Below are 26806 nucleotides of genomic sequence, written 5' to 3'. Positions count from 1 at the left end.
TCCACTTCAGGTGGTGCACCATGCTCTGTTGGAGTTTCCTAACGCCAGGTTCTGAAACTCTCAAGAGGAGTGTGATGGAAATCATAGGGTTTATGGAACTTATCTCAAGAATTGTTATTCAGATCCTTGAAAATTATTGTTATGGCAAGAATGACACGATTTTTAGTAAAATGTTTGTATTGCCCTTTGACATGGGGAAGAAGTGTGAATTAGATTAGAAAGTTGATATTGATAATCAGAACTCAATGATACACATATGTTCTGATTGTTGTATCTCTTTAACTTTAGAAATGATATGCAGGGTGGCATTGTGGCATAATATGTTCAGCTGCTTTCTGCGGTGCTGGCATCCTAGATGAATCCTGCCTGGATTCTCAGCTGCCCACTTCTGATCCAGCTCTTTGCTTATATGCCTGAGGAAACATCAGAAGGCCCAAATGCTTGGCCACTTGCACCCATGTGAGAGACCCTGAGGAAGCTTCTGCCTCTTGGCTTTGGCCTGGCCCAGCCCTGTGCTATAGCCATTTGGGGTGTAAACTAGAAGATGGACAATCTGTCTTTTTTTTTTTAATATTTGTTTTAATTGGAAAGTCAGATATACAGAGAGAAGGTGTTGCAGTACATCCAACAGGACAGCTGGGACAGCAGAGGCCTATGGGATCATGTTGAAAGGAGGTTCCAGGAAAGAGGCAAAGTGCACTCTTGTCCCCAATGAGTCCTTGGATGTGCTTTTGTGTTTCCCTGATGTATGGTGAACATCTGTGCTTAGTTAGCCTGTTTTCCTAGATCGAAGTAGCGCTGCTGATCAATATCTCACACCAATGGTGCTTTGATCCTGGTGCTCTCCTAGAACTCCTTGCTTACACACAGGTAATACAAGGTATATTTCAAACCTGATCATTGTAACCGATGTCTGAGCTGAACTGTGTTTGAAGTGTTGCTTTGCTGAATGTGTATAAACTGGAACTCTGGAAATAAACTTTGTCACTTGCCTGAAAGAGCACTGTCCCCCCATTTCTTTTTGGTCACAAATCCTCCCCAGGAACCTACAAGGTAAAGTTGCAGAAGAAGACACAAAGATCTTCTATCCGATGATTTACTCCCCAAGCGGCTGTAGTAGCCGGAGCTGAGCCTATCTGAAGTCTGGAGCCAGGAACCTCTTCCAGGTCTCCCTTGTGGGCACAGGGTCCCAAGGCTTTGGGCTGTCCTCGACTGCTTTCCCAGGCCACAAGCAGAGAGCTGAATGGGAAGTGGAACTGCCGGAATTAAAACTGCGGACCATATGGGATCCCAGCACCTGCAAGATGAGGACTTTAGCCGCTAGGCCACTTTGGTAGGCCTAAGAATCTGTCTTATCTTGCCCTTCTTTCTGGCTCTGCCAGTCAAATAAAATCAGTCTTTAAGAAAAATTAAAATAAGTTATCACTGAGTTAATTGCTGAAAAAACTGCTTTAAAATTCCGATGTTGAAACATTGTTCCTTCCTTTGAAGTAGAAAATGTACGCAAGAAATAAGTTTTTGGGGAAAAGATTTTAGGTGTTATGGATTTTGAGCCTGGTCTAGCTAAGCCACGTAAAAGAAGACCTAAACGTCAGCTTCTTTAAACCTGTTAGAGAAATTGCCTTGTTCTCGACATTTTATAGGAAGTTCTTGTAAATAATTTTTTTTTTGACTATTAGCATTTGATGGGTGAGGTGGAGAGCTGGGTGTGACAAGTAATATGACTTTCTGTGGATGAGATATGGGTGTAGGTGAACTTGTTCCCAAGTAATTCATAATTTGCTTGCTCCACAATACTAACTGATATTTGGTGTGTGTGTTTGTTAATATAATAATTAAAGAATAATTAATATAGTTGTCTGAAGATATTGAAAGAGATTTCGAAAAATAAGAGGAGCAGAAGGAAGGAAGGTAGTAACCTTGTTTTTGCTGCAAATTTTTTAGTCTTACATATATATATAAAATGGAAGGTCTTCAAAAAGTTCATGGGAATGCATATCCAACTATGAAAGAGCTACACACAGATCTAAGGCATTTTTTTTTGCACCTAAATAAATTTGTCATTTGTTATGGACTTTTTGAAGTACTTGTGTAAGTATGTTTTTTTTTTTGAAGGCACTAGAACCAGAAATCAGAAGGATTTAAAAAAAATTTTTTTTTTTAATGAAAAGTCAGATATACAGAGAGGAAGAGAGAGAAGAAGATCCTCTGTCCAATGATTCACTCCCCAAGCGGCTGCAATGGCTGGAGCTGCTCCGATCTGAAGCCAGGAGCCTGGAGCCTCTTCTGGATCTCACACATGGGCACAGGGTCCCAAGGTTTTGGGCCATCCTTGACTGTTTACATTTGTTAAGTTGTGAATTTTCCAGTAAAGTAAAAATGATGAGCTAAAGTGACCACAGTGTAGATTTGTTTTCCTTCCCCAAGTATAGATGAGTTGCTGATTGTATTATTTTATTCTCCTTAATTCGAAATACAAAAATGAAAATATTATAAAAAAATTTAAGAAGCACAAAAAATATCAAATTCTATAAAGAAACTTTTGTTTGTATAGTTTTACTTCAGCTATTACTTTTTTTAAAAAAGATTTATTTATTTTTATTAAAGTCAGATATACAGAGAGGAGAGACAGAGAGGAAGACCTTCTGTCTGATGATTCACTCCTCAAGTGAGCGCAACGGCCGGTGCTGGGCCCATCCGAAGCCGGGAACCAGGAACCTCTTCCAGGTCTCCCACATGGGTGCAGGGTCCTAATGCATTGGGCCATCCTTGACTGCTTTCCCAGGCCACCAGCAGGGAGCTGGATGGGAAGTGGAGCTGCTGGGATTAGAACTGGTGCCCACATGGGATCCCAGCGCGTTCAAGGCGAGCACTTTAGCCGCTAGGGCAACACACCGGGCCCCAGCTATTACTTTTTAAAAATAAATGTGTGGCAACTTCAGAAAGACATGAAGGATTTAGCGCAGTGTCAAAGATCTGTTTGATGAAAGTTAATCATTACTAGTCATAAACACCTGCATTTTTCCTTGTGTGTGATAAATGTGCTTTTCCTTTTTATTTCAAAAATATGAAAGCTTTGGAGGAGATGAATTTACAGAGGTGAGTGTCAAGTCTAACAGCAGTGCATTGTAATTAAGGAGTGTTGCTAATTTAGATTTTGAGCAGGCCATTATTTGTGTGGTTGAAAAGTTAGGTTTGTTTCCTTTTTTTGTTATTTGGAATCAGATATTTTCTTTTCAGCATAGTCCTGGGAGTGAAATGAGAATAAAGAAATGGAAAGTATTTTTGTGAAAACAACTGAATTAAATGTAGTCATGCATATATAGAGATACTTTTTGAAATGTGGTAAGCAGAAATCTTCGTTTCCTTGTGTCTTACTAATCTCTAGACCTGCACTGTTCAATATAGTAACCACTGTGGCATATGGAATGCTGGGGGACACAATATGCCCAAAGCATAAAATGTATATTGTAGTTTAGAACTTGACTGCCAAAAAACATCTCCTGAGTTTTAGGAAAAATATGGTTACAGGAGGTTGAAGTGCCACTTTGAAGACATTTGCAAAAATAAATTATTAAAATTAATTACACTTTGCCTACTAGAGCAGTTAGTTACATTAAATGGCTTGCATTATGTTTCTTTTCCCTAATGACGTTAAGATCCTGTGAAAGTTCATTGAAAATGTGTTATTAAAAAACCTAAGCATGGATTTAAAAAAGTTTTGCAACGAAATAAACTTTTAGTTTCATTTTCCCAGTTTTTGAAGTATCTTGTTAATACATTTTGAAAGATTCATTCTACAGGTTTTTTCCATGGGAGCTCTCTGAGTCTTCTGAAATCACAAAGTTGAAACAGTGAAATCTGCCAGGTTTTCCATCTAGAACATTCTTCAAAGTAAATCTCCAAAGCATCAGTTTCTGAACAGAATTTTAGGAGGAAACTATTTATGTTTACCTTCTCTGGGTCTTTGTCTTACTTGGAAGGGTAGTCTGTCCTTGTAGGTGCCTTCCTTTTGTCTTGGTTGTGAGTTGTTTGTTTCTCATGCTAATTCCTTCGGTTTCTCTTGATTCTCCTTTGTTATATCCATTACTCTGCATTGCAGACTTGTGCCTGATGTTGATACAAAAGGGTGTGACTCCGAGCTTTGCATGTCATTTTGTTGGGCTCTGAATCTTGGTATCCCTCCAAACCTGCATGTTGAAATCTAATCCTAAATGTGAGATATTGAGAAGCAAGGCTTCTGAGAAGTTCCTGGATTGTTTTTTCTTAAGAGTTGCTTGGGAGAGGTGCCACCTGAGGAGCAGGTGGAACACTGAATCTGCTGTGTTTTGCCTTGGGCCCCCTGGCCTTCAGAACTGTGGGCAGTTAGGCCTCTGTGGTTTATAAATTACCCAGGTTAAAGGACTTTGTTGCAGTGGACCAAATGGACTCCAGCAAGTTTGTTGTTACTCATTAGGCTGCTGATCTTTCCGCTGGCAAGTTGCCATCCATTTCCCAGTATGTTGATGTCCTATTTCTTTAATGTAAACATTACAAGAGGAGTCTGAAAAGTTATTTCCTAATAAAGCTTTCTGTTCTAAAGTGCTGCCATATTTTAGCTTCCCAGGTGTTTTTCCTCATTATATTTTTCTTTAACTTCCTTTGATCCGTATAAGCTTACTTTATCAGCTTGCAGATTACCAGCTGGCTTGTTGACCAGATGGTATTTTAGTTCTGATATCCACATGAATACATTATGCTGTGGGACAGTAGCATTTTCAAAAATTTTAACATAACTTCTTCATGTATTGTTGCCACATCTCTGTAGTCTTCCCCTCTCTTCTGAGCTTCAGACTTGTCTTTTCCACTGCTATGTTTGTTGCATGAGCGACCACCACTGCTTTGTACTACAGACATTCCAAAGATAACCAATTTTGGTCATCGTCTTTTTACTTTTTCAGTCATAGTACTATAGATATAGAAGTTTTGGTTTTTTTGTTTTTTGGTCACATGTATGCTACCAACATATGAGTCACTTTCTCTTTTCTATGTGCCCATCGTTAAGGACCCACTTTCCTTTGATATGTGGCATCTTCTGAATAGAAGCTTAAGTTGTCAGAAGCAAAGACTGGGTGAAGGTCATCCAAGATAATATAATGTTCTCGTTCTCCGCTTATTCCCCTATCCCACCCATTAGGGAAGACAACATGACACCTAGTCTGTGCTGTTGGAAGTCACCAGTGCTTGATGTTTTTCACCTTTGCTACTTTTTAAAGTCCATCCATGCCTCTGCACCTGCTTCCCTAGCTCTGCATGTACTATGCTTTGCTCATTTTGAATGGCTGTCCTTAAGATTTGGATCTGCTCTAAGAGAAGCTTGGATTGTCCAGTTAGGAGACTGAGAATTGTATGTCCTCAAATGAACAGAATCCAACTTCTGGGGTGGGCATTTGGTACAGTAGTTAAGAAAGTGCTTGGATGCCAGCAGAGTTCTAGCTATGCTTCTCCTTCCAGCTTCCTGCTGATGTCTTCCTTGGGAGGCACGGGGTGAGGGTTGTAGTAGGTGAGTCCTTGCCAATCATATGCAGATCTGGACTGAATTCTAACTCCTGGCTTTAGCTTGGCCCAACCCTGGTTGTTGCAGGGAGTGAACTAGCAGGTAGAAGATATCTGTGTATCTGCCTCTGTCATTTTGCTTTTTGAATAAAGTGAACATAGTAGGTCGGATCTGCAGAAAATAGAAACCCAACCTCTGATTTTAGTTTGGAAGTGTTCTTGCAGGATGGACAAATCTGGGCTGGCGTATGATTGTATTGTAGTGTAGCTAAGAAATGATGGAGAACCTATGGCAAACATCTTTGAGTACAATTTGTAATATTCCTGCCTGTATTCTTTTCCTTTGATCTGATGCATTTCTACTAGTATTAGTCATATGGAAATTATGATAGGGTAGAAAGAAGAGTAATGGATAGCTCCTCGTCCCTGCCCCCATTAAATCACTGCAGTTCAGTACACACATGTGACGTGGGAGGAGGAAAAACACTGAATAAGTGTTGGATAGACTTCTCGCTAGCCCACGGACCTATGAGTAATGCTGTCTTACCATTTGCCAGGCTCCACTCTGTGGAAATTATTGGCTTTCAGGCAATGTGCCCAACCATCACTAAATCCAAGTATCTTAATTATAATGAATCTGAGTGGCATCCTGTTTGGAAATCAGGTAATTTATGACCACTTTTAGCTATGAGGAATAAAATGAGTTAATTCTAGCTACATATTAAAGAATGTATAAATTCTCCCTCTATATGCCATGACCAAATATAGACATGTGTCACTTAATTACAGAGGTGTATTTTAAGAAATGGCCATAACAGCCAGGACTAATTGAGTCATTGTTCTGACACGAGCAAGTTTACATACTCAAACTAGCTCTATTGCCTACTATACAGTTGGGGCTATGTAATGTCGTCTATCGGTTACTCCTAGTCTAAAACTTGTGTCAGCATCCTACTGGGCTGAAGATTGTAGACATTTATAACACAATGGTAAGTATTTGTGTATTTAAGCACAAAAAAATCACAATGATATATGCTTTAAATATAAAATATGCAGGCCAGCACTTTAGTGTAGAAATAAAACCACTGCCTGCAATGTGAGCATTTCATGGGTACTGGTTCAATTCCTGGCTGCTCCACTTCTTACCCAGCTCCCTGCTAATGAACTCATAAAGCAGCACAGGATGGCCCAAAGCCTTGGACCCCTACGCCCATGTGGGAAACCCGGAAGAAGCTCTTGGTTTCAGACCAGCCCAGCCGCAGCTGTTAGGACCATTTGAGGAGTGAACCAGTACATGGGAAGGCCTCTCTTTCTCTCCCTATCTCTCGTTGTAATACTGCCTTTCAAATAAACAAACAAATGAATAAATAAATCTTTGTTAAAATATTTTATAAGAAATCTTATGGCCGTGTTGTGTACTAACCATGTGCCTGACATATTGTAGTTTGCTCTGGATATCAGTGAATGAATGGTGATTGTGAATGTAAAGGTCCTACGACATTACCACATATAACTGCAGACCATGTAGACACTAGTAAACACTTAGACTACACCAAATATTTAAAAAAATTTTTTCCTGGCACTGGCATTGTGGCATAGCTTCTACCTGTTGGTTTGAATGGTGGCTGCTGCATTTCTGATCCAGTTACCTTGCTAAAAAGGTTAGGAAGGCAGCATCTGGTCTAAGCCATTGGACTCCTGCACTGATGTAGAAGACCCGGAGGAAGCTCTGGGCTTTTGGCTTTTGCCTGGTGCAACCCTGGTTGTTATGGCCATTTGGGGAGTAAACCAGCAAGTATAAGATCTCTCTGTCTCTCCCTCTCTCTGTAACTCTGCCTTTCAAATAAATAAATCTTACAAGATTTTTTTTTCTTCATAATAAATTTAACCTTAGCTTACTTTGGAAGTTTTACTCAATGAAGTTTGAAAAAAAATATTAACTTAAAAAAAGATTTATTTATTTTTTATTTGAAAAGCAGGTTTTTATAGAAAGAGAGAAGGTGAAACAGAAAATCTTCTGTCCACTGGTACATTCAGCAAATGGCTGCAATAGCCAGAGCAGAGCTGATCTAAAGCCAGAATGCAGGAGCCTCCTCTGGGTCTCCCATGTGGCTACAGGCTCCTAACGACTCTTCCCAGGCCATTAGCGGGAGCTGGATTGGAACACAAATAGCCTGGGCATGAGCTGGTGTCCATTTTGGAGGCAAATGCAACAGAGTGGGATTAGCCAGTGTGGGTTCTGGCCTCAAAATATGAACTTTTTGATTACTTTTTAATGACACATGCATATTGTAGATCCATAAAAAAATTCTTATTTTCTTTCTTTATGTCATTATTCTATAACCTTTTTTTTTTTAAAAAAAGATTTATTTTCTTTTTTATTGGAAAGTCAGATATACAGAGAGAAGGAGATAACAGAGAGAAAAGATCTTCCATCAACTGGTTCACTCCCCAAGTGGCCACAATGGCCAGAGCTGAGCCATTGTGAAGCCAGGAGCCAGGAGTTTCTTCTAGTTCTCTCATGTGGATGTAGGGTCCCAAGGCTTTGTGCCATCCTACACTGCTTTACCAGGCCACAAGCAGGGAGCTTGATGGAAAGTGGAGCAGCCAGGATATGAACTGGTCCCCATATGGAATCCCAGCGGATGCAAGGCGAAAATTTAGCCACTAGGTTATTGCGCGAGACCCCTTTATAACCTTCTTAAGATTTAAATTAGAAAACTTTGTCCCCCACTTTATTGTGCATAACTTGTTTTGTCGAAAACAAAGAAGAAAATACGTGCAAACCTACCCAAGTTCAGAATAATCAGTATTGTGGTCTTCTGCCGCCTCTTCCTGTCCATTTTGTAATATCTCCAGAGGCGACAACGTGTGTGATGCTGTCATCACCATGCCTTTTCTGGACACCATCTGCAGGACCTGCCCAAATTGTTTTTACATTACACTTAAAAAAAAAAGCATGTGTTTATTTAACTTGAAAGTCAGAGTTATATGCAGAGAGAAGGATAGAGAGAGAGAGAGAACTAAAGAGATCTTCCATCCACGGATTCACTTCCCAGTTGGCTGCAGCAGTTGTAGCTGAGCTGATCTGATGCCAGGATCCAGGAGCTTGAAGCTTCTCCTGGGTCTGCCCCATGTGTGCAGGGGCCCAAGGACGTGGAACATCGTCTGCTGCCATCCAGGCCACAGAGAGCCGGAACAGAAGTGGAGCAGCTGGAACACAAACCAGCACTGGCTTAATGCTGGTGCCACAGGGCAGAGGGTTAGCGTATCGCACCTGGTGAAATCTGGTTTTTAAAACAATTTGTTGTATTTCTCTAAAAAAGTGAACGAATTTCACATGTTTCATAATACAGTTTTAGAAGCATAGTGGGACTTCCTTCCATCTCTGCTGCCCACTTTCACCACCCACCACCTCCTTCCTTCCTTCCTTTTTTTTTTTTTAATTTTTGCAGTGACATACTTTCCTTTCACTTAAAATTTTTTATGACTAGTGTTTTCATGTGTTCTACTGACAGAATTTTCCGGACACCAAGGTTTTGGAAGAGATTGTCCAATGCTTTCTTTTAGGAGCTCTCTAGTTACATTTAAAGTAATTATGAATATAATTTTTGTATATGAAACAGCAGGAACAGTATCTCTAAATAAAATAAGATCTTTACTTGAATGTTTCATTTGTAAGCATTTTCCACAGTCTCCATTTTTTCCCCAAAGATTTATATTCATTTATTTGAAAGAGTGAAAGAGATGGAGAGACCGGAAGGGAGAGATCTTCCATCCATTGGTTGACTCCCCAAATGCCCACAACAGCTGGGGCTGGGCCAAACTGTAGCCAGGAGCTTGGAACTCCATCTGTGTCTCCCACTTTGTTTAAATGTTTAAGTTATTAAATATTTCAATAAATATTTGGGTTTTTGGGACCCAAATATTTGGATGGGCCATCATCTGTTGCCTTGCCAGGGACATTATTAGCAGAATTCGTGTTCAGGAGTAGCCTGGATTTGAACCAAGCACTCAGGTATGGGATGTGGGTTTATGTCCCAAGTAATATCTTAACCTGTTAGTCTGTGGCACCTGCTCCCATTTCACAGCATCTGAATTTTTAAATTTATTTTTATGTTATAAGAAAGGCAGAGAAGTATCTTCCATGCAATGATTCTCTTCTGTAGCACCTACAACAGCCGTGGCTGGGTCAGGCTGAGACCAGTAACCTGGAACTGCATCCAGGTCTCTCATGTGGGTGGCAGGAAATGCTGTCACCTGCTGCTTTCCCAGGCACATTAACAAGCAGCTAAATCAGAAGTGGAGCAGCGGCGGCTGAAACCACCATTTGATGGAAGATGCTGGTATTGCTGGTGGCAGCTTAAGTTGCTATACTACCATGCCAGCCTGCCTAGAAGTTTTCTATTATGTACTTTTTCATCTGTGCTTCCATTATATCTTGAACTTAAGTTTAACTTAGGAAATACTATTATTTTCTTTGAACTTCATGCCCGTCTGTTGACAGTAGTGATACAGTTTATTTGGCAAATAGAAAACATTCAGTGAAAAGTGAAAAACTTAGGTACAGATTATTTCAGTAACATTTGTTTCTGTGTTCCATGTAGAATGTTTGGCTTTAGAATGATCTGAAAAATTACTTATATAGAGAACACTGATGTTTTCGGGAGAATGTTATGGACTTAGATAATATGAGGGGGCATCAAAAGATTAGTGAAGATATTGGTGTTGCGGTACAACATGCTGTGTTTTTCCTGCAATGCCTATATCTCAGAGTGCTCGGGCAAGTCCTAGCTGCTTGGTTTCCAGTCTAGTTTCTTGTTAATGCATCTGGGAAAGCAGTGGAGGATGGCACTAGTACCTTGGGCCTCTGCCAGTGTATGGGAGACCACATGGTGTTTCAGGTTCCTGGCTTTAGGCTGAAGCAGTCCAGCTGTTATAGGTATGTGGGGAGTAAAGCCAGCAGACAAAACATCTTCTTATATCTTCCGCTCTTTGTCAGTAATAAAGTCAGCATTTTTAAAAATTGTGGCAGAGTAGAATTGAAAAATGATTTGGGGAGTGGATTTTTGGCCTGGTGATTGAGATGGCTGTCTCCTGTATTGAGGTATGTGGATGTGATTCCTAGTTCTATTCCTGATTTAGCTTCTGCTGTTGTGGACTCGGGAAGCAGCGGTGATGGCTCTAGGAATCGGGTTTGTAACACCCACAGGGAGATCGATGTGGATGAAGTTCCTGGCTCCCGGTTTCAGCTCTGGCCCAGCCACACCTGTTGCAGACATTTGGAGAATGAACCAAATGTGAATGGGAACTTGCTCTTTCTGTTTACCTCTTAAACAAGCAAATAAACCACTTGTAATAGGATTAGTTCATTTGGTTCAGAATAACTGAAATATATGCCTGATGTTTTCATAATACACATTTTCCATGAACTCTTGGAAGGTTATAAATGAGTAGGCTGCCAACGGGTAGTTCTGTGATTTGCTAAAGAGCCTTTGGTTCATCTGTTTCTTTTCTTAGTTTTTAAATTTAATAAATCAATGTTGGTAGTATTTGTTGTACCTTAAGCACGTGACTTTTTTTTTTTGCATTTTTAAAATTATTTTTAATTCATTAATTACATTGTATTATGTAACACAGTTTCATAGGTACTTAGATTCTCCCCACCCCTCCCCAAACCCTCCCACCATGGTGGATTCCTCCACCTTGTTGCATAACCACAGTTCAAGTTCAGTTGAGATTCCCCCATTGCAAGCATATTCCAAACATAGAGTCCATCATCTTGTTGTCCAGTCAAGTTCAACGGCTTCTTAGGTATACCCTCTCTGGTCTGAAGACAGAGCCAGCAGAGTATCATCCCGATCAAATAAAAGCTGCAACATACCATCAGCAAAAATTTACATCATTATGGAATTAATTGACATAGAAATGAGTAACCAATATGTTAAAAGTAAATGCGAGTTCTTAACCACCTTCTGTGACCATCTCATTGACATTTCAATTTTAGTTTATACACAACATATAACAAACCTAACATAACATGTTATACATAACATCGTGTCATCTTAAATTAAGGCAAACATGTGGTATATAGCCTTTTGGGATTGGCTCATTTCCCTTAGCATGATGGTTTCCAGTTTGGTCCATTTGGCCACAAAGAACTGCATTTTGTTTTTTTTAATAGCTGAGTAGTATTCCATGGAGTAGATGAACCATAGCTTTCTTATCCAATCGTCTGCTGATGGGCATTTTGGCTGCTTCCATGTTTTTGCAATTACTGATTGTGCTGCTATGAACATAGGAGTGCATGTTGGTTTCTCATAAGACAAGTGTTCTGGATATATTCCTAGGAGTGCTATTGCCGGATCATACGGTATGTTGAATTTGAGTTGTTTGAATGTTCTCCGTACTGATTTCCATAGAGGCTGTACCAGCCTGCAGCCCCACCAGCAGTGGAGTAGGGTTCCCTTTTCCCCACAACCTCGCCAACAAGTGTTGTTGGTGCTTTTATTCATGTGGGCCAGTCTTACTGGCGTTAGGTGGTACCTCATTGATGTTTTAATTTGGATTTCCCTTATTGCCAGGGAACTTGAGCATAAGCACGTGACTCTTCTGAAGGAGTTACCGGAAATGAGTAGTAGCCATGTTCAGGACACATGACAAAGGATTTAGTGCTGTCACAGAAGGAGTCTTTCCAGTTATCTTAACCATCTATCTACCGATAAGCAGAAGGCCTAAAACAAGATTGCAAACAAAAAAAGATCCCGGATGAGTGAGACAAGCCCAGTGGAGGGAGTGGAAGCTGTAGAGATTACACAGGCTAAAGTCCATCCTCATCAGAAGGAAGACTCCTACTCAGCCATCTCCTAGTTTTACTGTGGGCCTTCATTCTGTTTTTTCTTTCTCATTTTTCCAGGAGAATATGGACTTACAAATAAAATGTAGATGTAGATTAACAAATACATGGAGTCATCCAATTTTAATATTAGTAACAGTGCTGTTCTTTTTCACCCAAACACTGCATTGTCCAAACAAAACACTTTATTTGGGCACATTAGTTACGTTACACATGTATGAATCCAAGGAAGAAAGAAAAGGGATTTGTTAAAGTTCTGTATCTCTTTCTTTCTGTTTGAGCCCTGAATACAAAATTAACATGATAAGATGAGTAATTCCATAGAATTTGTTGTTCCTCTTCTAAGTATGTGTTCTCTTTTTTCTGAAACCCACTGCTTTTTTTTTTGAACCAAATATTTCCTAATTTGATATTTTAATTGGGTTGAAAAAAAATGTTGCTAGGGCTGACAAGACTAAGATAGTCCACATAATTTGCTGTTTGAAACACAGCAACTACTACATATAGATGAAAAATACCACAGTTCTTTTATTGATACCAACCAAAAATGATCAAAATTAGGCATTTTATAAAAGCCATATCTGAAAACAGTGGCTTAATTGCGGTGCTAATGCTGTAAATGTCATCACTGCTCCTTCTAGGATCACTGTGAGGTGAGACCCTGAATCCTTTCTAACTGTGTTTTTAGGTTGTTAGAAACGGACAGTAAGTCTTTAAGATCTGTAAATGGGTCAAGAAGAAACAGTGGCTCCTCTCTTGTGTCCAGTTCATCAGCCTCCAGCAACCTCAGCCACCTTGAGGAAGACTCTTGGATTCTTTGGGGAAGAATTGTTAATGAGTGGGAAGATGTGCGCAAGAAGAAGGAAAAGCAAGTTAAGGTATGTGTGTTCTGTGTTGAAGCTGTTCCTCTCATCTCAGAGAACATCTCAGAATCATAGAGAATTAGGGAAAAAAAAAACTAAATAGATTCTAGTACTTTCCAAACTGTATAATTAAGAGGTCTACTTCATCAAATGTTTTCGTTTATTTGTATTTAGGGATGTTTGATTTCTGCAAATCATTTTTGACAGGGTTTATGAAATAATAGAAATATATAGCTAAAATTACTAAATTTTGACATTTAAAATTTTTTAAAATTTTATTTTTAATATTGCTAATACATAGTTGAGAGGGATGCATGCACGTGTGGACCTCTGCTTAGCGTAGGTAGGGTAAGGTATGGAGGAAGGTGGGTGGGACAAATGTTTCAGTTTTTTCCCCTCCTGTGCCCACAGGGAGAGAGGGGAGGGGGCCCATCCTTGCTGTCAAACTGTATTAGTACCCAGGAATGGGAGACAGTTCTTTGATGACACCTTAAGAGACCCTGATATGGGAAAGAATGTTCCGAGGGTATTACTTGAGTGATTTTCGTAGTTCTGAGACATCATTGGCTTCATTGCACCAGGACTGAGAAAATCTTTCTAAGGTCTGTTGGCTGCCAAGTCCACCTTAGTGCATCTGTAGGCCCAAGATCATTGTGCGAAAACTTAGCCAGGAGAGTTGTCCAACCTGTTGTGCTTTTTTCTGATGAGCTCCTCAGTATCCGCTTCTGGAGTAGGAGGTGCAGCCCATAAGGGGAGTCCCCAGTCCTCTACCAGGCCCATTTCTATCCCTGGGTCTTATGTGTTCTGGCAGTGCTTCTACCCAGTTCCGCATGGCCTGCCTGCAGTCTCAGCTCTCGCTCATACATGTTGCAGCCCAGCCTAGCTATGCTTGGCCCACACCTTGTCCTGGCTTTCTGTATGCCAGCAGGAGCTCAGGTCTGGCTGGCCCATCCTGGCTTGTCTTCAGACCCAGCTCACACAAATGCTGGTGAGTGCTGCAGCAGCCCTGCCTGCTTGGCCCGCCTCCAGCCCTGCTGCAGCCCCTGGCACTGGTTGGCATGGTCTGCCCTCAGTTTCAGCACTTGCATGCACCAATGGGTACTGCAGCTTGGTCCTACCCGGCCTTCTCTCAGCTTCAGTCCCTGCCAGTGTCAGGTGGGTTCCTGTCAGATCAGTTCCATGGTCCAGCCTGGCTCAGCCCTTCTCTGCCCCCAGCTATATGTGAACCAGCAGGTGCTGCAGTCTCACAGAGGTGAGCCCACTGTTCTCCAACAGAATCTGTCCCTTGATCTGTATTTGTGTTCTCGTGGGTGCTGCAGCCCAGCATGAAATGGCCCACTTCCTGCTCCAGAACACAGGTGGGTACTATGGCCAGCCCAGCCAAGCATGCCTTCTGGCCCCAGTTTTTGTGTCAGTTGGTGGCAGGTGATGTTGTTTAGCCTAACCCAGGTACTTACCTGGGTGGATGCCTTGCCTGACCCAGACCTGCCTTCAGGTTTCTTCCCCTCTAAACCACTCCATCTCAGCTCCCTTGCCTGTCTGCGAGTGTAGTGGCCTGTTCCATGGAGGACCCCAGAAGTCATTTCTCCCCTGTCAAACATGTCCTCAGCTGCTCTCCCTCCAATATGGCCCCAAATCCCTTTCCCTGGGCAGCCTGCCTCCCCCCAAACTCCCTAGCCTGGGGAGTCAGAGTGGCATGTCCTGCCCAGAGCAACTATGCTGGCATACTGGTATAGTTAACACAAATTTAGCACTAACCAAGCCCAGAATGCCTGCAACTCACTGGCTTCTTTTCTTTAGCAGTGTAACGCTTGCTTAGGTACAAGACAACTTAGGCAAGTGCCTACAACTGGGGTTAATTCTGTCATTTTATAGAGTCAGAAATTAAGTTGTGACATCATATACATTTAAATTATTGATATTTTGCCTTTTTTGCCTTCATTAAGTTCTTTGAAGTGTCTTGTGCCATTATTCACATCTCCATGGGTTTTCTTTTTCTTTTTTTAAAAATAGAGTTATTTTAAACTTATTTGGAAGAGTTACAGAGAGGGGAAAGAGACAGAGAAAGAAATCTACCTGTTGGTTTTCTCCAAATGGCCAGAATGGCCAGGGCTGTGTCAGGCTGAAGTCAGCAGCTTGGAGTTTCTTCCTGGTTTCCCACATGCATGCGCAGGGGCCTAAGTATTTGGACCATCTTTTGCTACTTTTCGTGGGTGTATTAGCAGGGAGCTAGATCGGAAGTGGAGCAGCAGATCCTTGGACTGGTGCCCGTATGAGATGTTGCAAGCGCCAGCCCAACATGCTACCCCATAACACGGGCCCTGCCACAGGTTTTCAAGTCCCTGTTGTGTTCAGAGGCATGTTCTGACAAAATTTATTCATGAAATGGTATTCCTCAGCCCCGCCCCTGGACACACATATACAGAATATACCTGAAACATAACCGTATCTTAGCCTGGCTTAGAGTATTTCCCAGTCTTAGATAGAAAAACTATTAAACTAATTTTCTGAGTGGTAAATTTGACAGTCTTCCTTTCCATCCTAAACTCTGGGAAATCTGTAACTTCCCAATTTCTAAAAATTTGTTGTATTTTTTCCTTTTAGGAACTTGTTCGTAAAGGAATACCCCACCACTTTAGAGCAATAGTTTGGCAACTTTTATGCAGTGCACAAAGCATGCCAATTAAGGATCAGTATTCAGAACTCCTGAAAATGACCTCACCTTGTGAAAAATTGATCCGAAGGGATATTGCTAGAACTTATCCTGAACACAATTTTTTTAAGGAGAAAGATAGCCTTGGACAGGAGGTTTTGTTTAATGTAATGAAGGTAAGTTGTGTTCATTTGTTTTTAAAATAATGAAATGAATTCTGATAAGGTTGAAGTGATGTATTTCCTGTGATGATATGTGAAGTCCCATGATTGTAATTAAGTAAAATTGAGTTGAGCATCATTTCTGCTTTAATTTTGATGCTCTGCTACTGTCTGCTTTGAAGAGCTTGGAAGAAAATGTATCAGATTCTTGAGCATTTGTTGTTGGAAATGTAAGAATGTATGAGACTTGTACATAGGAAGTTCCTCTGTGAACATGTAATTCACCCTCTGAAAGTTTCTCCTGACTGCATGACTGCATTCATTTAACTGGCAGGTTTTTTTCTGCCTACATTGCTAAGAGTCCAAGCTTTGGGGCTGGCGCAATAGCTCAATTGACTAATCCTCTGCCTGCAAACGCCAGCATCCTATATGGACAGTGATTTCTGTCACAGCTACTCTCCTTCCCATCCAGCTCCCTGCTTGTGTCCTGGGAAAGCAGACCAGGACGGCCCAAAGCCTTGGGACCCTGCCCCTGCGTGGGAGACCTGGAAGAGGCTCCTGACTTCGGATCAGTGCAGCTCTGGTCATCCATTGCTGTGGATGGACAGTTCTCACTCTCTTCTGACTGTCTGCCTTTCAAATAAAATGAGGAAAAAGATGTCTAAGCTTTGAAAAGGAGTACGGTTGTAAATTTTTTCTGAAGTTTTGCCTTTTTGCTTCAGTTTTCCTAGTGCTTTACACTAGCCAAGTTTTATCTGTATCAGATACGCAGTTTACTTGGTTTTGAAACTCTATTACCAGTTGGAGTACAAATTCCTTTATTTTTTTTATTTCACCCTCAAGAACTGCTAATTTATAATTGGAAAATTTTATGTGTTAAAATGTGCTTTTCAGTTTCTAGGACAGTTTCTGTAACAAGCAATTTTTTTCTAACAATAAATGATCTGTTAATTTACCTGTTTTAATAACTGCAGGTTTTTGGAGGAGGAAGTATAATATATAATGTTGAAGTATTTTGAACATCGTATTTCATTTATTTGTTTTGCCTTTTAGGCATATTCTTTGGTGGATCGTGAAGTTGGTTACTGTCAAGGAAGTGCTTTTATAGTTGGGCTGTTGCTTATGCAAGTAAGTAAAATTGAATGTCCAAGGTCTTTTTCAAAGTTGTATTGGAGAGTTTGCAAGTTATTTGTCTTTATGAAGTATAATTGAACATTTAGTATTTTTCTATTGGTATAATTTGAATCCTAATATTTAGTTTGCATTTAAAAGTATAAATGTAATAGTATCTTACCACTGAACAAAGTTTTAATTTCTTAACATTTGTACCATAGTGTTCTACAAAAGACTGTATCTGCTTTTAAAACTTGTCAACACTTAATTATGAGTAATCTTCTCACCCCAGCAGACCATGATAGAATTGTTGACATGAAAATGGTTTTTTGTTTTGTTTTATAACATTTAAAAAACTATCTGCAGGAATTTGATTTATCATTTTATTTGTTATGTGTATCTTGTGATATGCTTGAAATAGTGATACTACAGCCACTGTTACTGCCAGGGATATGTATATCACTGACCATGGCTTATTTTTGAGTGGGTTTCAAAATTCATGGGGAGGAACTTTGAAGGGAAATGTTATATGGTGTTACCTCATTAGTCTCATTAAAAAATGTTTGAAAGTCCTACTTTACTCTTTATCAAGTCTTAGAATTTTTGTTCTGAAAAAAATTTAGGGCCCAGCAGCGTGGCCTAGTGACTAAAAGTCCTCGCCTTGAATGCCCCGGGATCCCATATTGGCACCGGTTCTAATCCCGGCAGCTCCCCTTCCCATCCAGCTCCCTGCTTGTGGCCTGGGAAGGCAGTCGAGGATGTCCCAAAGCCTTGGGATCCTGCACCCGTGTGGGAGACCCGGAAGAGTTTCCTAGTTCCTGGCTCCGGGTTGGCGCAGCACCGGCAGTTGTGGCTCACTTGGGAAGTGAACCATTGGATGGAAGATCTTCCTGATCTTCCTCTCTGTCTATCCTCCTCTCTGTATATCTGACTTTGTAACAAAATAAATAAATCTTTATAAAAAAAAATAAAATAAATTTAAAAAAAAGAAATTTAGGGGACAATTTGATTTGAGTCATATAGGCTTGGTTTTATATCTTGGTTCTGCACGTGCTCTGTGAATTTGGGCTAGATTTTTTTAACCTCTGTTTTAGCTTCCCTTCGTATGATTTGCTTTCAGATTTATTTTGAGTGTCACATGGGGTAGCTGGAAGCCTGGCATGATGTTTGGCACACAGTGAATACATGATCAAAGTTCACTCACTTCCCTAAGATCACATATCTTTGTGGATAAAAGTAGAGCAGGTTTCAGAAAATTATATTTTCTAATGTTTTACTTCAGCTTCTCTACTATTATACTTGACTTTGAAAACTTGGAACTTTCTGAGTAACATAAGCTTGATGTCAGAGATAACCAGTTTGTGATAAAATGGTCTACTTGTACTTTGTAAGAGTTGTTCTGCATGGTTATTGCAGGGCCTTTTTCCATTTCTGAGTGAACATAGGTTATGAATAACACAGTTTAAAAATAGATTTGTTAATATTAATTGCACAGGGTGGAAAATGTGGCAGAACCAGATTCAGTATGTGCAAGTCATGGGTTCTTATCAGCTCAGTGTTACTGAAAATGTGTGTAGTAGCATAATGCTTGGTGACTGAAGTGGCCTGAATTCTATATAATGCACATCACTGTGAAACAGCTGATTGTTCAACCTGTTTGTGGATATCATTTGGTTGATTGCTTTTCAGTTTGTCATCATTGCTTCTGTAGTTTTAGAAGGACCCAGTGATAATATTTTTTCTGTTTCCTTTTGCCCTTTTATCAAATACTCCAACTTGTGTTTTAAATATTACCATTTAATGAAAAAAATTTAGTAAAACCTGCTCTTAAGAGAAGAAGGACAGGAATTAATTTGTTTGTTGGGGTGGTGGGGAGGGTTACATCCAGAGAAGAAGGTAACACTTAGGAGAAAAAACAAGGAAATTAATTGGTTCATTTCCACTGTGGTGGGACTGAGGACCTGGGAAGAGGGGGGAATGGGAAGGCTCTGGTGAGAGGTGACCTTGCTGAGGCAGTAGAATGTAGCACCTTGTAGGCATTTTGGCTTTTTTTTTTTTTTTTTAAGATATGAGAAGGCAATAGGGTATTTTTAGCATTAAAATAAAGTGATGCATCACAGTTGAGAAACTTTTCTACCAAGAGCCATTTGGGTATTTGTCACATCATTCATGAGCCGTACACAATTATCAACTTTAAAATTACTCTGTTACAGGCTTATTGCATTTTAAATGCTGCCTGTGGTTGCTCTGGCATGGCCAGACCAAATGTTTTTACAGGTCTTATATGGTGGGCCAGACATGCTATGCATGATGCTTCGGAAGGATTTCTTGTTAGCTTTCTGCTGCATGGGGAGTGGGGTACAGGAGGAAATACAGGGAAGCAGCAGAGCCACCAGGGAGGAGGTCCAGAAAATAGACTAGTGTCTTTGTGGTGGTTTGGATTAGGGGTCTGATAAGAAGTGATTGAATTCTTGAAATACTGTCAATAGAGGGCCCATAGAATTTGCTGCTAGAATGGATTTGGAATAAGAGGAAAAGGAATCAGTCAGTGACAGCTCTTCAATGATGACTCTTTTTGAGCAGTTTCAGATGATGGGATAATGATAGGATGGAAAATTAGGAGTGTGGTTGTTATTGATGTCTTTTGGCTATCCAAATGGAGATATCAAGTGGGCAGTTGGGCTTGTGAAGCAGGAACTGGGAAAATGTTCAGACCTTTAGATAGAAGAGATACTAGAGATTGTAAAAATGGTTATAGGTGCAGGTAGGTAGTAGATGTGGTGGTATAAGTATAGGGAAATTCTCTTGTGTTACTTCTATTTTTAAGAATTTGAAATAGTCAACAAGATCATTAGCTTAAAACCTAGCAATGAGGTGTTGGAAGATTGATGATCCAGAAAAATTCTGACGTGTTTATCTCAATGAGAGTGTTCAGTTAAGATAAATAAAGTCTAACAGGCAACCCTGAAGAGCTACTGAAATTAGCAGCACTACATTCAGAGTGAGAACAGCCAGAGTGGTTAGTTTTTTTGTGTGTTTTTGTTTTGCTTTCCAGTTGCTTAAATATAGGTGTGGACTTGGATTTATGCAAGGGTGGAGCTTTGCCAGCTGGAATTAGGGAGAAAGACCGAAGTAATTGTGGATTTAAGCAAATGAATAAATATAACAGGATAAGCACCAAAATGAGCATGGGAGTGTTGAAGGAAAAAACAGTAGTGTAGGCTTGGCAGAGTTTAAGTAGATTTCAGAACTGGCAAGACTAGGCAACCATAAATAACTTCATTGCAGCACTGTGAAATAGGTACTATTGTTTTACCTGGTTAATAGTTGGTGAAGGGGAGGAACAGACAAGTTAAATAATTTGTAAAAAGGTCACATATTTACTAAGTAAAGAAACCAGGATTTCAGCTTTTGATGTGGTTCTATAGAGCCTGAGCTTTATAGTAACTGCCTTTTAGGCTCTTGGAGGAAAGGAGGTGAAAGATAGCTGCCAGGCCAGTGTGACTTGAGTGCTTGTGGATGTTGCCAGAACAAGAAGTGAATGAAGAATGTCTGCTGGTATGTGTTTCAAGGGGAGGTTGGTGCTGTGGAAGTGAGTCTGAGGTTCGGGGAGAGCCATATACCCACCCTGGTGGTACTATGGGAGGAAATACAGACACCTTAGGGGAGAGCCAGATTTCAGCAAAAGGAAGAGAAAGGAAATTAAAATACAGGTATAGACTGGGAATATTGTCAGAAGAGGGGAATAATAAAATTGAGAGTTCTGGCGTCTTGGGCTTTTTGCAGTGATTGACCTGTGTCCGTTGGAGGGCTGTAAGGTTTGATAAGATGCAAAGAAATGATCTCTAAGCAGAAGTGTGACCATGTGTGTTGGGAAGAGGAAGTACAGGTTTTGTTAGACATATCTGACTCCCATTCATGGCAGTCTCAGGGCCAGGGGAAGTGCATTGTTTACTAGCAACGGTCTTCAGTCAGAAGAATGCCTAGATGTTCGGTTGGGGGTGTTCTCTTTGAAACACACTGGTTTAATGTGAGTGGCAGGTAACAAACCTTGTTGTTTTGAGAAAACTGGCTTAATTTTGGATTATGTTATTTGCCTAAATATTCTGAATGACTTTGCAGCTCTTCACAGATATTTTACATTCATTCTCTATTTGATATAACTTTCTAGTGATTCATGTATGTGTATATATGTGTGGGTGTATATGTAAAATATATCATTAGTACTTTTAACTCCCAAATGACAAATACTTTGAAAATTCATTTTGTAAGTTTTTTAAAGCATTTATCCTTATCATGTATTAACACTTCCACTCAGAACTCTTCAAAAATGCTTCCCATCACTTAAGGTCAAAGTAAACTTGCTCACAGTGGGCTCTTTCGCTTTCCTGTTGTTTGTCCTCCATAGCCTCATCTCCCCACATAACATCACTGACATTGTCAGCAGTTCCCTGTTCACTGTTCCCTGTTCACTGTTCCTTGAGTGTGTCAGCTATGATTCTGTGTTGGAGCTTTTGACTTTTCTGTCCTCTGGAAAAGTTCTTTCCTCAGAGAGGAAATCCTGATCTTCAAGATTTTGCTGAGGTGTTTCCCTGTCACTTCACTAAATGCCAGTGTGTCTCCCCAGCATTCATTCTCTGTCACACTACTTTAATTCACAGCACTCATTGCCATCTGACTTGTCCGATATACTTCATGCGTTGTCTAGGTTGTCCCCCTACTAGGAAGTTCCGCCTCCTTAAGACTGGAAGTCATGGTTATCTTATTCAGTGGTATAGACTCAGAAAAAATACCTGGCTCAACATACTATATGTTGGTAGGATTAATGATTAGGCGAGTTGAGGCAGTCACAAAGACATATAAAGTTGGCCCAGCTTCTCACTCTTACTCAAAGAATGGGAATTGAACTCTTGACTGTTAGTCTGTGGCTCCTAATATTTCATCACAAAGCCATTCACAGCAGTGTGTATGGTTGGGTGGGTACTTGGTTAAAGTACAGTTTAACTTATTTGTATACCACAATATATTAATCTATGTCACTTTTATTCTCCTACCTATTGCAGATGCCAGAAGAAGAAGCTTTCTGTGTATTTTTTAAGTTAATGCAAGACTATAGACTTCGTGAACTTTTTAAACCAAGTATGGCAGAGTTGGGCCTTTGTATGTACCAATTTGAATGCATGATACAGGTAAAAGTAAAGTTTGACAAGCTGGCATATTGCATTTATATTTTTTTGTCATTTTAGTCTGAGTGATAACCAAGAAAATTGAGTGTTAAAAACCTTATAGAAGTTGAAAGAAATATTTCAGTGTTTTAATTCTGTGTCATTTGTAGGCTAGTTAATATGTAAGTAGAGCACTGCTTACAAAGGAGGACCTGTCTACACGCAGATCAGTCTGCGTCTTGACTGTAGTTTCTGTATTCCGACTGCAAGCATTTGTTTCAGGGTACTATGATTTCATGACCTTTGTTGAGACCCATTATGTGGTGTAATTGGAAAAGTGTTCCGAGTTCTCCTATAGGACACTTAGGATGTTGGGACACTGATGTCACTTCCCTTGCTTTGAGAGTGTAGTGTCTCAGTCCTCTCCCCTGCTTCTCTTTTTTATCTGTGTTCCTTTTTTACTAACCTGTGATCTTTTTTTTTAAATAATATTTCCATCATTTTATGTTGCTAGTTTGTAAACATAGGTAACCATATTGCCACCTATATGTAGCAATTTTTAATTATGATTTACTTGTTTCAGTTAAATCACAGAATGTAAGAATAACTTACTTCAGAGAATTTTAAAAAGCAGTTTAATTTAGCTGGTGTGAGAGTCACTTAAGAACCTGTTGACCTGGCAGCCTTACCCTTAGAAAGTTTTTGTGTGGTGAGAGGAAGAACAAATTGAAATGTTCTGTATTTCAAAGAAAAAGTCAAAATAGTCCTTGAGATGATTCTTGCTTTTTTTTCTGAAATAGGAAATTCATTTTTTGTCAATCATATACTCTTGGTGTTAAAGGTTTAGGTCATTGCTTCTTGGCTGTTTGGTTAAGATCAAGTGTAGAGTTTTAGAAAATGTGTTGTTCAGTGTGTTTGAAGTCCTAGTATTGTTGAAGCATCTTATTTTAGATGTTTTTTCGATTCGTTAGGAAGGTAAGGATGCACGATTATTATAGACAGTGTCTGAAATAATTGGCATAATGTTTCCAACATAATTCTCAAAATATTATAATTGGTAGAAAATGTAGAAAGTACAGAACAGCCACATCCACACTAAACAATTTTGAATACGGCATGACATGGCCACCTGAAACATTATTCGGGGATGGATACTTGATTTTAATATAACCTGGTGTTAATTTACCAAATTTTAATACATGTGGTAGACATATCTAAAGTTTCAACTCTATGTCCTGTTTCCCCTTTGTTCTTCCCGGAACCAGCAATAGATGTTAGCTTTCTTCTATCTTAGTTTTTCCGTATGGAGCTTCTTCCTACCCGTTTGTTTTGAATGGCCCAGCCTAGTGTTTATGCAGTGATTTGATTTAAACTACTTAATTTTGTTTCCTTCTCTTTAGGAGCATCTTCCAGAACTCTTCATACATTTTCAATCTCAGAGTTTTCATACCTCAATGTATGCGTCATCCTGGTTTCTGACCATCTTTCTTACCACTTTTCCATTACCAGTTGCAACAAGGATATTTGATATCTTTATGTCTGAGGTAAGCTAATGAAGAGGCTTGGATTAGGAGCTTAGCAATGGGTCATTGAACTGTGTCAGGCTAAACTGCTTGCATGGACCATCTCATTTAAAGTTTGTAATACTGCTCCCCTCTCAGGTGTAAGTTGTCATACTTATTTACTGGATGACATATAAGGAAGCTGAGGCTTAAAGAAAGGACGATTAGGGCCCGGTTCAGTAGCCTAGCAGATAGAGTCCTCACCTTGCACGCACCAAGATCCCACATGGGTGCCGGTTCTATTCCCCGTGGCCCCACTTCCCATCCAGCTCCCTGCTTGTGGCCTGGGAAGGCAGTCAAGGACATGCCAAAGCCTTGGGACCCTGCTCCTGCATGGGAGACCTGGAAGAGGCTCCTGGCTCCTGGCTTTGGATCAGCTCAGCTCTGGCTGTTGCAGCCACTTGGGGAGTGATTCATAAGATGGAAGATCTTCCTATCTCTCTCCTCCTCTCTGTATTTCTGACTCTCCCCACACCCCCAAAATAATCTTAAAAAAAGAAAAAGGACAGTTATCTTGTCTGTATACACAGAGCCCGTAAGTGACAAGATTTCAGATGAAGGCAGTAAAATTCTGGAGCCCATTTTTTTTAAAGATTCATTATAAAGAGAGAGAAAGAAATCTTCCATCACTGGAAACTTCTCAAATAACCGCAACATCTTGGGCTTGACCAGGCTGAACCCGGGAGTCAAGAACTCCATTTGGGTCTCACACGTGTGTGGCAGGGGCTCAGACATTTGCACACTTCTTCTGCTTTCTTTCTTTTTTAAGATTTATTTATTTTTATTAGAAAGTCAGATATACAGAGAAGAGGAGAGACAGAGAGGAAGATCTTCCAACCATTGATTCATTCCCCAAGTGGCCGGAATGACTGGAGCTGAGCCAACCCAAAGCCAGGAGCCAGGAGTCAGGAGTTTCTTCCAGGTCTCCCACGCAGATGCAGGGTCCCAAAGCATTGGGCCATCCTCGACTGCTTTCCCAGGCCACAAGCAGAGAGCTGGATGGGAAGTGGAGTTGCTGGGATTAGAACCGGAGCCCATATGGGATCGTGGCGCCTGCAAGGCGAGGACTTTAGGCTCTAGGTTGCCACGCTGGGCCTTTCCACTGCTTTCTAAGGTGCCTTAGCAGGAATTAGAAGTGCAGCAGCTGAAATTCAACATTGTGCTTATATGAGAAGCCCATGTCACAGGTTGTGGCTATGCCATTGTGCCAGGCCCTGGAACCCACACTGTTAATCACGCTTCTTTATTACCTGCTGGATCATAAAATGAGATAGTGAGAGATAAAACTTGTTGGTATCTGTTGTCCAAGCAGTAAGAAGTATAATGAATTTTTTTTCATAGCATGAGCACATTGCGCATTGTCATTTTGTCAGTGACATGTAAGAGCGATCCTTTGGCTTTTATTTTCTGAACCCAGTGTTAATTGTTATTCATTATGTCCTAAGAAGATAACTTTGAATTACTGAAATAACAGATTTAGATTGGACTCGGCAAACTGTGATTCATTTTCTGATCTTTCCTGGTGTTCATACCAAATCTGTCCTTTCACCCAATTTTGTGAATAAAATTCTTGAACTACATCCCTGCCAACTTGTTTGTATTTTGTGTGTGTCTGTTCTTGGCCAAGCTGACTACTAGTGAGGAAAGAGGCCAGAGGACCCACAAAGCCTAAAATACTTGCCATCTGGCTCTTTACTGGAAATGTTTGCCGTTCCATGGTTTAGGATCCAGAATGTTGACATCAGGTATTACGTTTGAATGATTAGTTTGGCTGTGACTTTTATTTGTTTCCTCAGGGTTTAGAAATAGTGTTTCGAGTAGGATTAGCGCTTCTTCAGATGAATCAGGCAGAACTAATGCAACTTGACATGGAGGGCATGTTACAGGTAAGTCAGTCCATGACTTCCTGAATGTCTTTACATCTTGCTATAAATTAGTAGATAATAAATGACACTAAGTTGTTCCTATGTTTTTCTTTTATTGCGTCTTAGCACTTTCAGAAGGTCATTCCACATCAGTTTGATGGTGGTCCAGACAAACTAATCCAAGCAGCTTACCAAGTCAAATACAACTCAAAAAAAATGAAAAAGTAAGGATTTGATGTTTTCATATTTAGTGATGGTGGTTTGTTAAAGCATATGGTCAGTTCAATTTAAAGAACCATTCTGGTGATAAATATTTTTTCCTCCATAGATGGTAGTATTACATTATTTTGTGATGTGGTTTCAGCATAATATGAAGTTAATGTTGGAATATCATACTAGTTTTGATAATGGTTCATAGGATTACTATGTACCCCATTAAAAATTGCCCTTTCACCTTCCACACAACTGGAGTTAGGAGTCTGGTGTGGGCATGGGTGCAGTTATTTTAAGAGCTGCTTTTACGGAGTAGTGCTGTTCATTGCATTCATTACCCTGAGAGCATTGTGTAGCTTAAACACAAGGTTAATGTAACCAGTGAGGCAATGGATATGGGTTGAGAAGTTAAAATTTTGTTTACTGTGTATTACTTTCCTCTGAAGCTTTTCTTAGTATGTGTTTTTATGAAACTCAAGATTAACAGTCTTGGTTCATTAGCTCTATTTAAAAAAAGGTAAATGTATTAATGAAATTTGATAGCTATTACTTTTTTTTTTTTATAATCTATTTTATTGGATAGCTATTACTTTTTGAGCATTTAGTATTTCATAGTTCCTTGCCTTCTTGTGGTTGCCCCTGGATAGGCTTGATCTAGGATCATGTCTCTGCATGAGAAGGGATTCAAGGAAGAGATAACAGATAAAGGTGAGCAGGAAGGCAAGATTTAATCACATGCAAAGCAAAAGTGCATACAGAGGGAAGGAAGAGGGCAGACCAGCAGAGAGAGAAATAAGCAGTGAAGTTCAGGGTTATCCTA

At 40.1% G+C, this 26806-nt stretch overlaps 1 protein-coding gene across 7 annotated transcripts in view; it reads left to right on the top strand.

Moving 5' to 3' along the window:
• EVI5 (ecotropic viral integration site 5) overlaps positions 1-26806 on the top strand; it is a 181371-nt gene that overhangs the window by 55754 nt on the left and 98811 nt on the right. For 6 of the 7 annotated variants that reach the window (XM_058659201.1, XM_058659178.1, XM_036494681.2 and 3 more), the window contains exons 3-9: positions 13080-13269; positions 15859-16083; positions 17122-17196; positions 22245-22370; positions 23747-23890; positions 25705-25794; positions 25900-25997. In XM_058659201.1, coding sequence (XP_058515184.1) covers positions 13080-13269; positions 15859-16083; positions 17122-17196; positions 22245-22370; positions 23747-23890; positions 25705-25794; positions 25900-25997 — 948 coding nt within the window. The remainder of the gene's footprint in view (positions 1-13079; positions 13270-15858; positions 16084-17121; positions 17197-22244; positions 22371-23746; positions 23891-25704; positions 25795-25899; positions 25998-26806) is intronic. The other variant, XM_058659185.1, reaches the window with a different exon arrangement.

Source organism: Ochotona princeps, chromosome 2, assembly GCF_030435755.1.
Source record: "Ochotona princeps isolate mOchPri1 chromosome 2, mOchPri1.hap1, whole genome shotgun sequence".
Classification (NCBI taxonomy): domain Eukaryota; kingdom Metazoa; phylum Chordata; class Mammalia; order Lagomorpha; family Ochotonidae; genus Ochotona; species Ochotona princeps.
The sequence above is the reverse complement of the archived record's forward strand: the minus strand, read 5'-3'. Positions and strand labels throughout refer to the sequence as shown.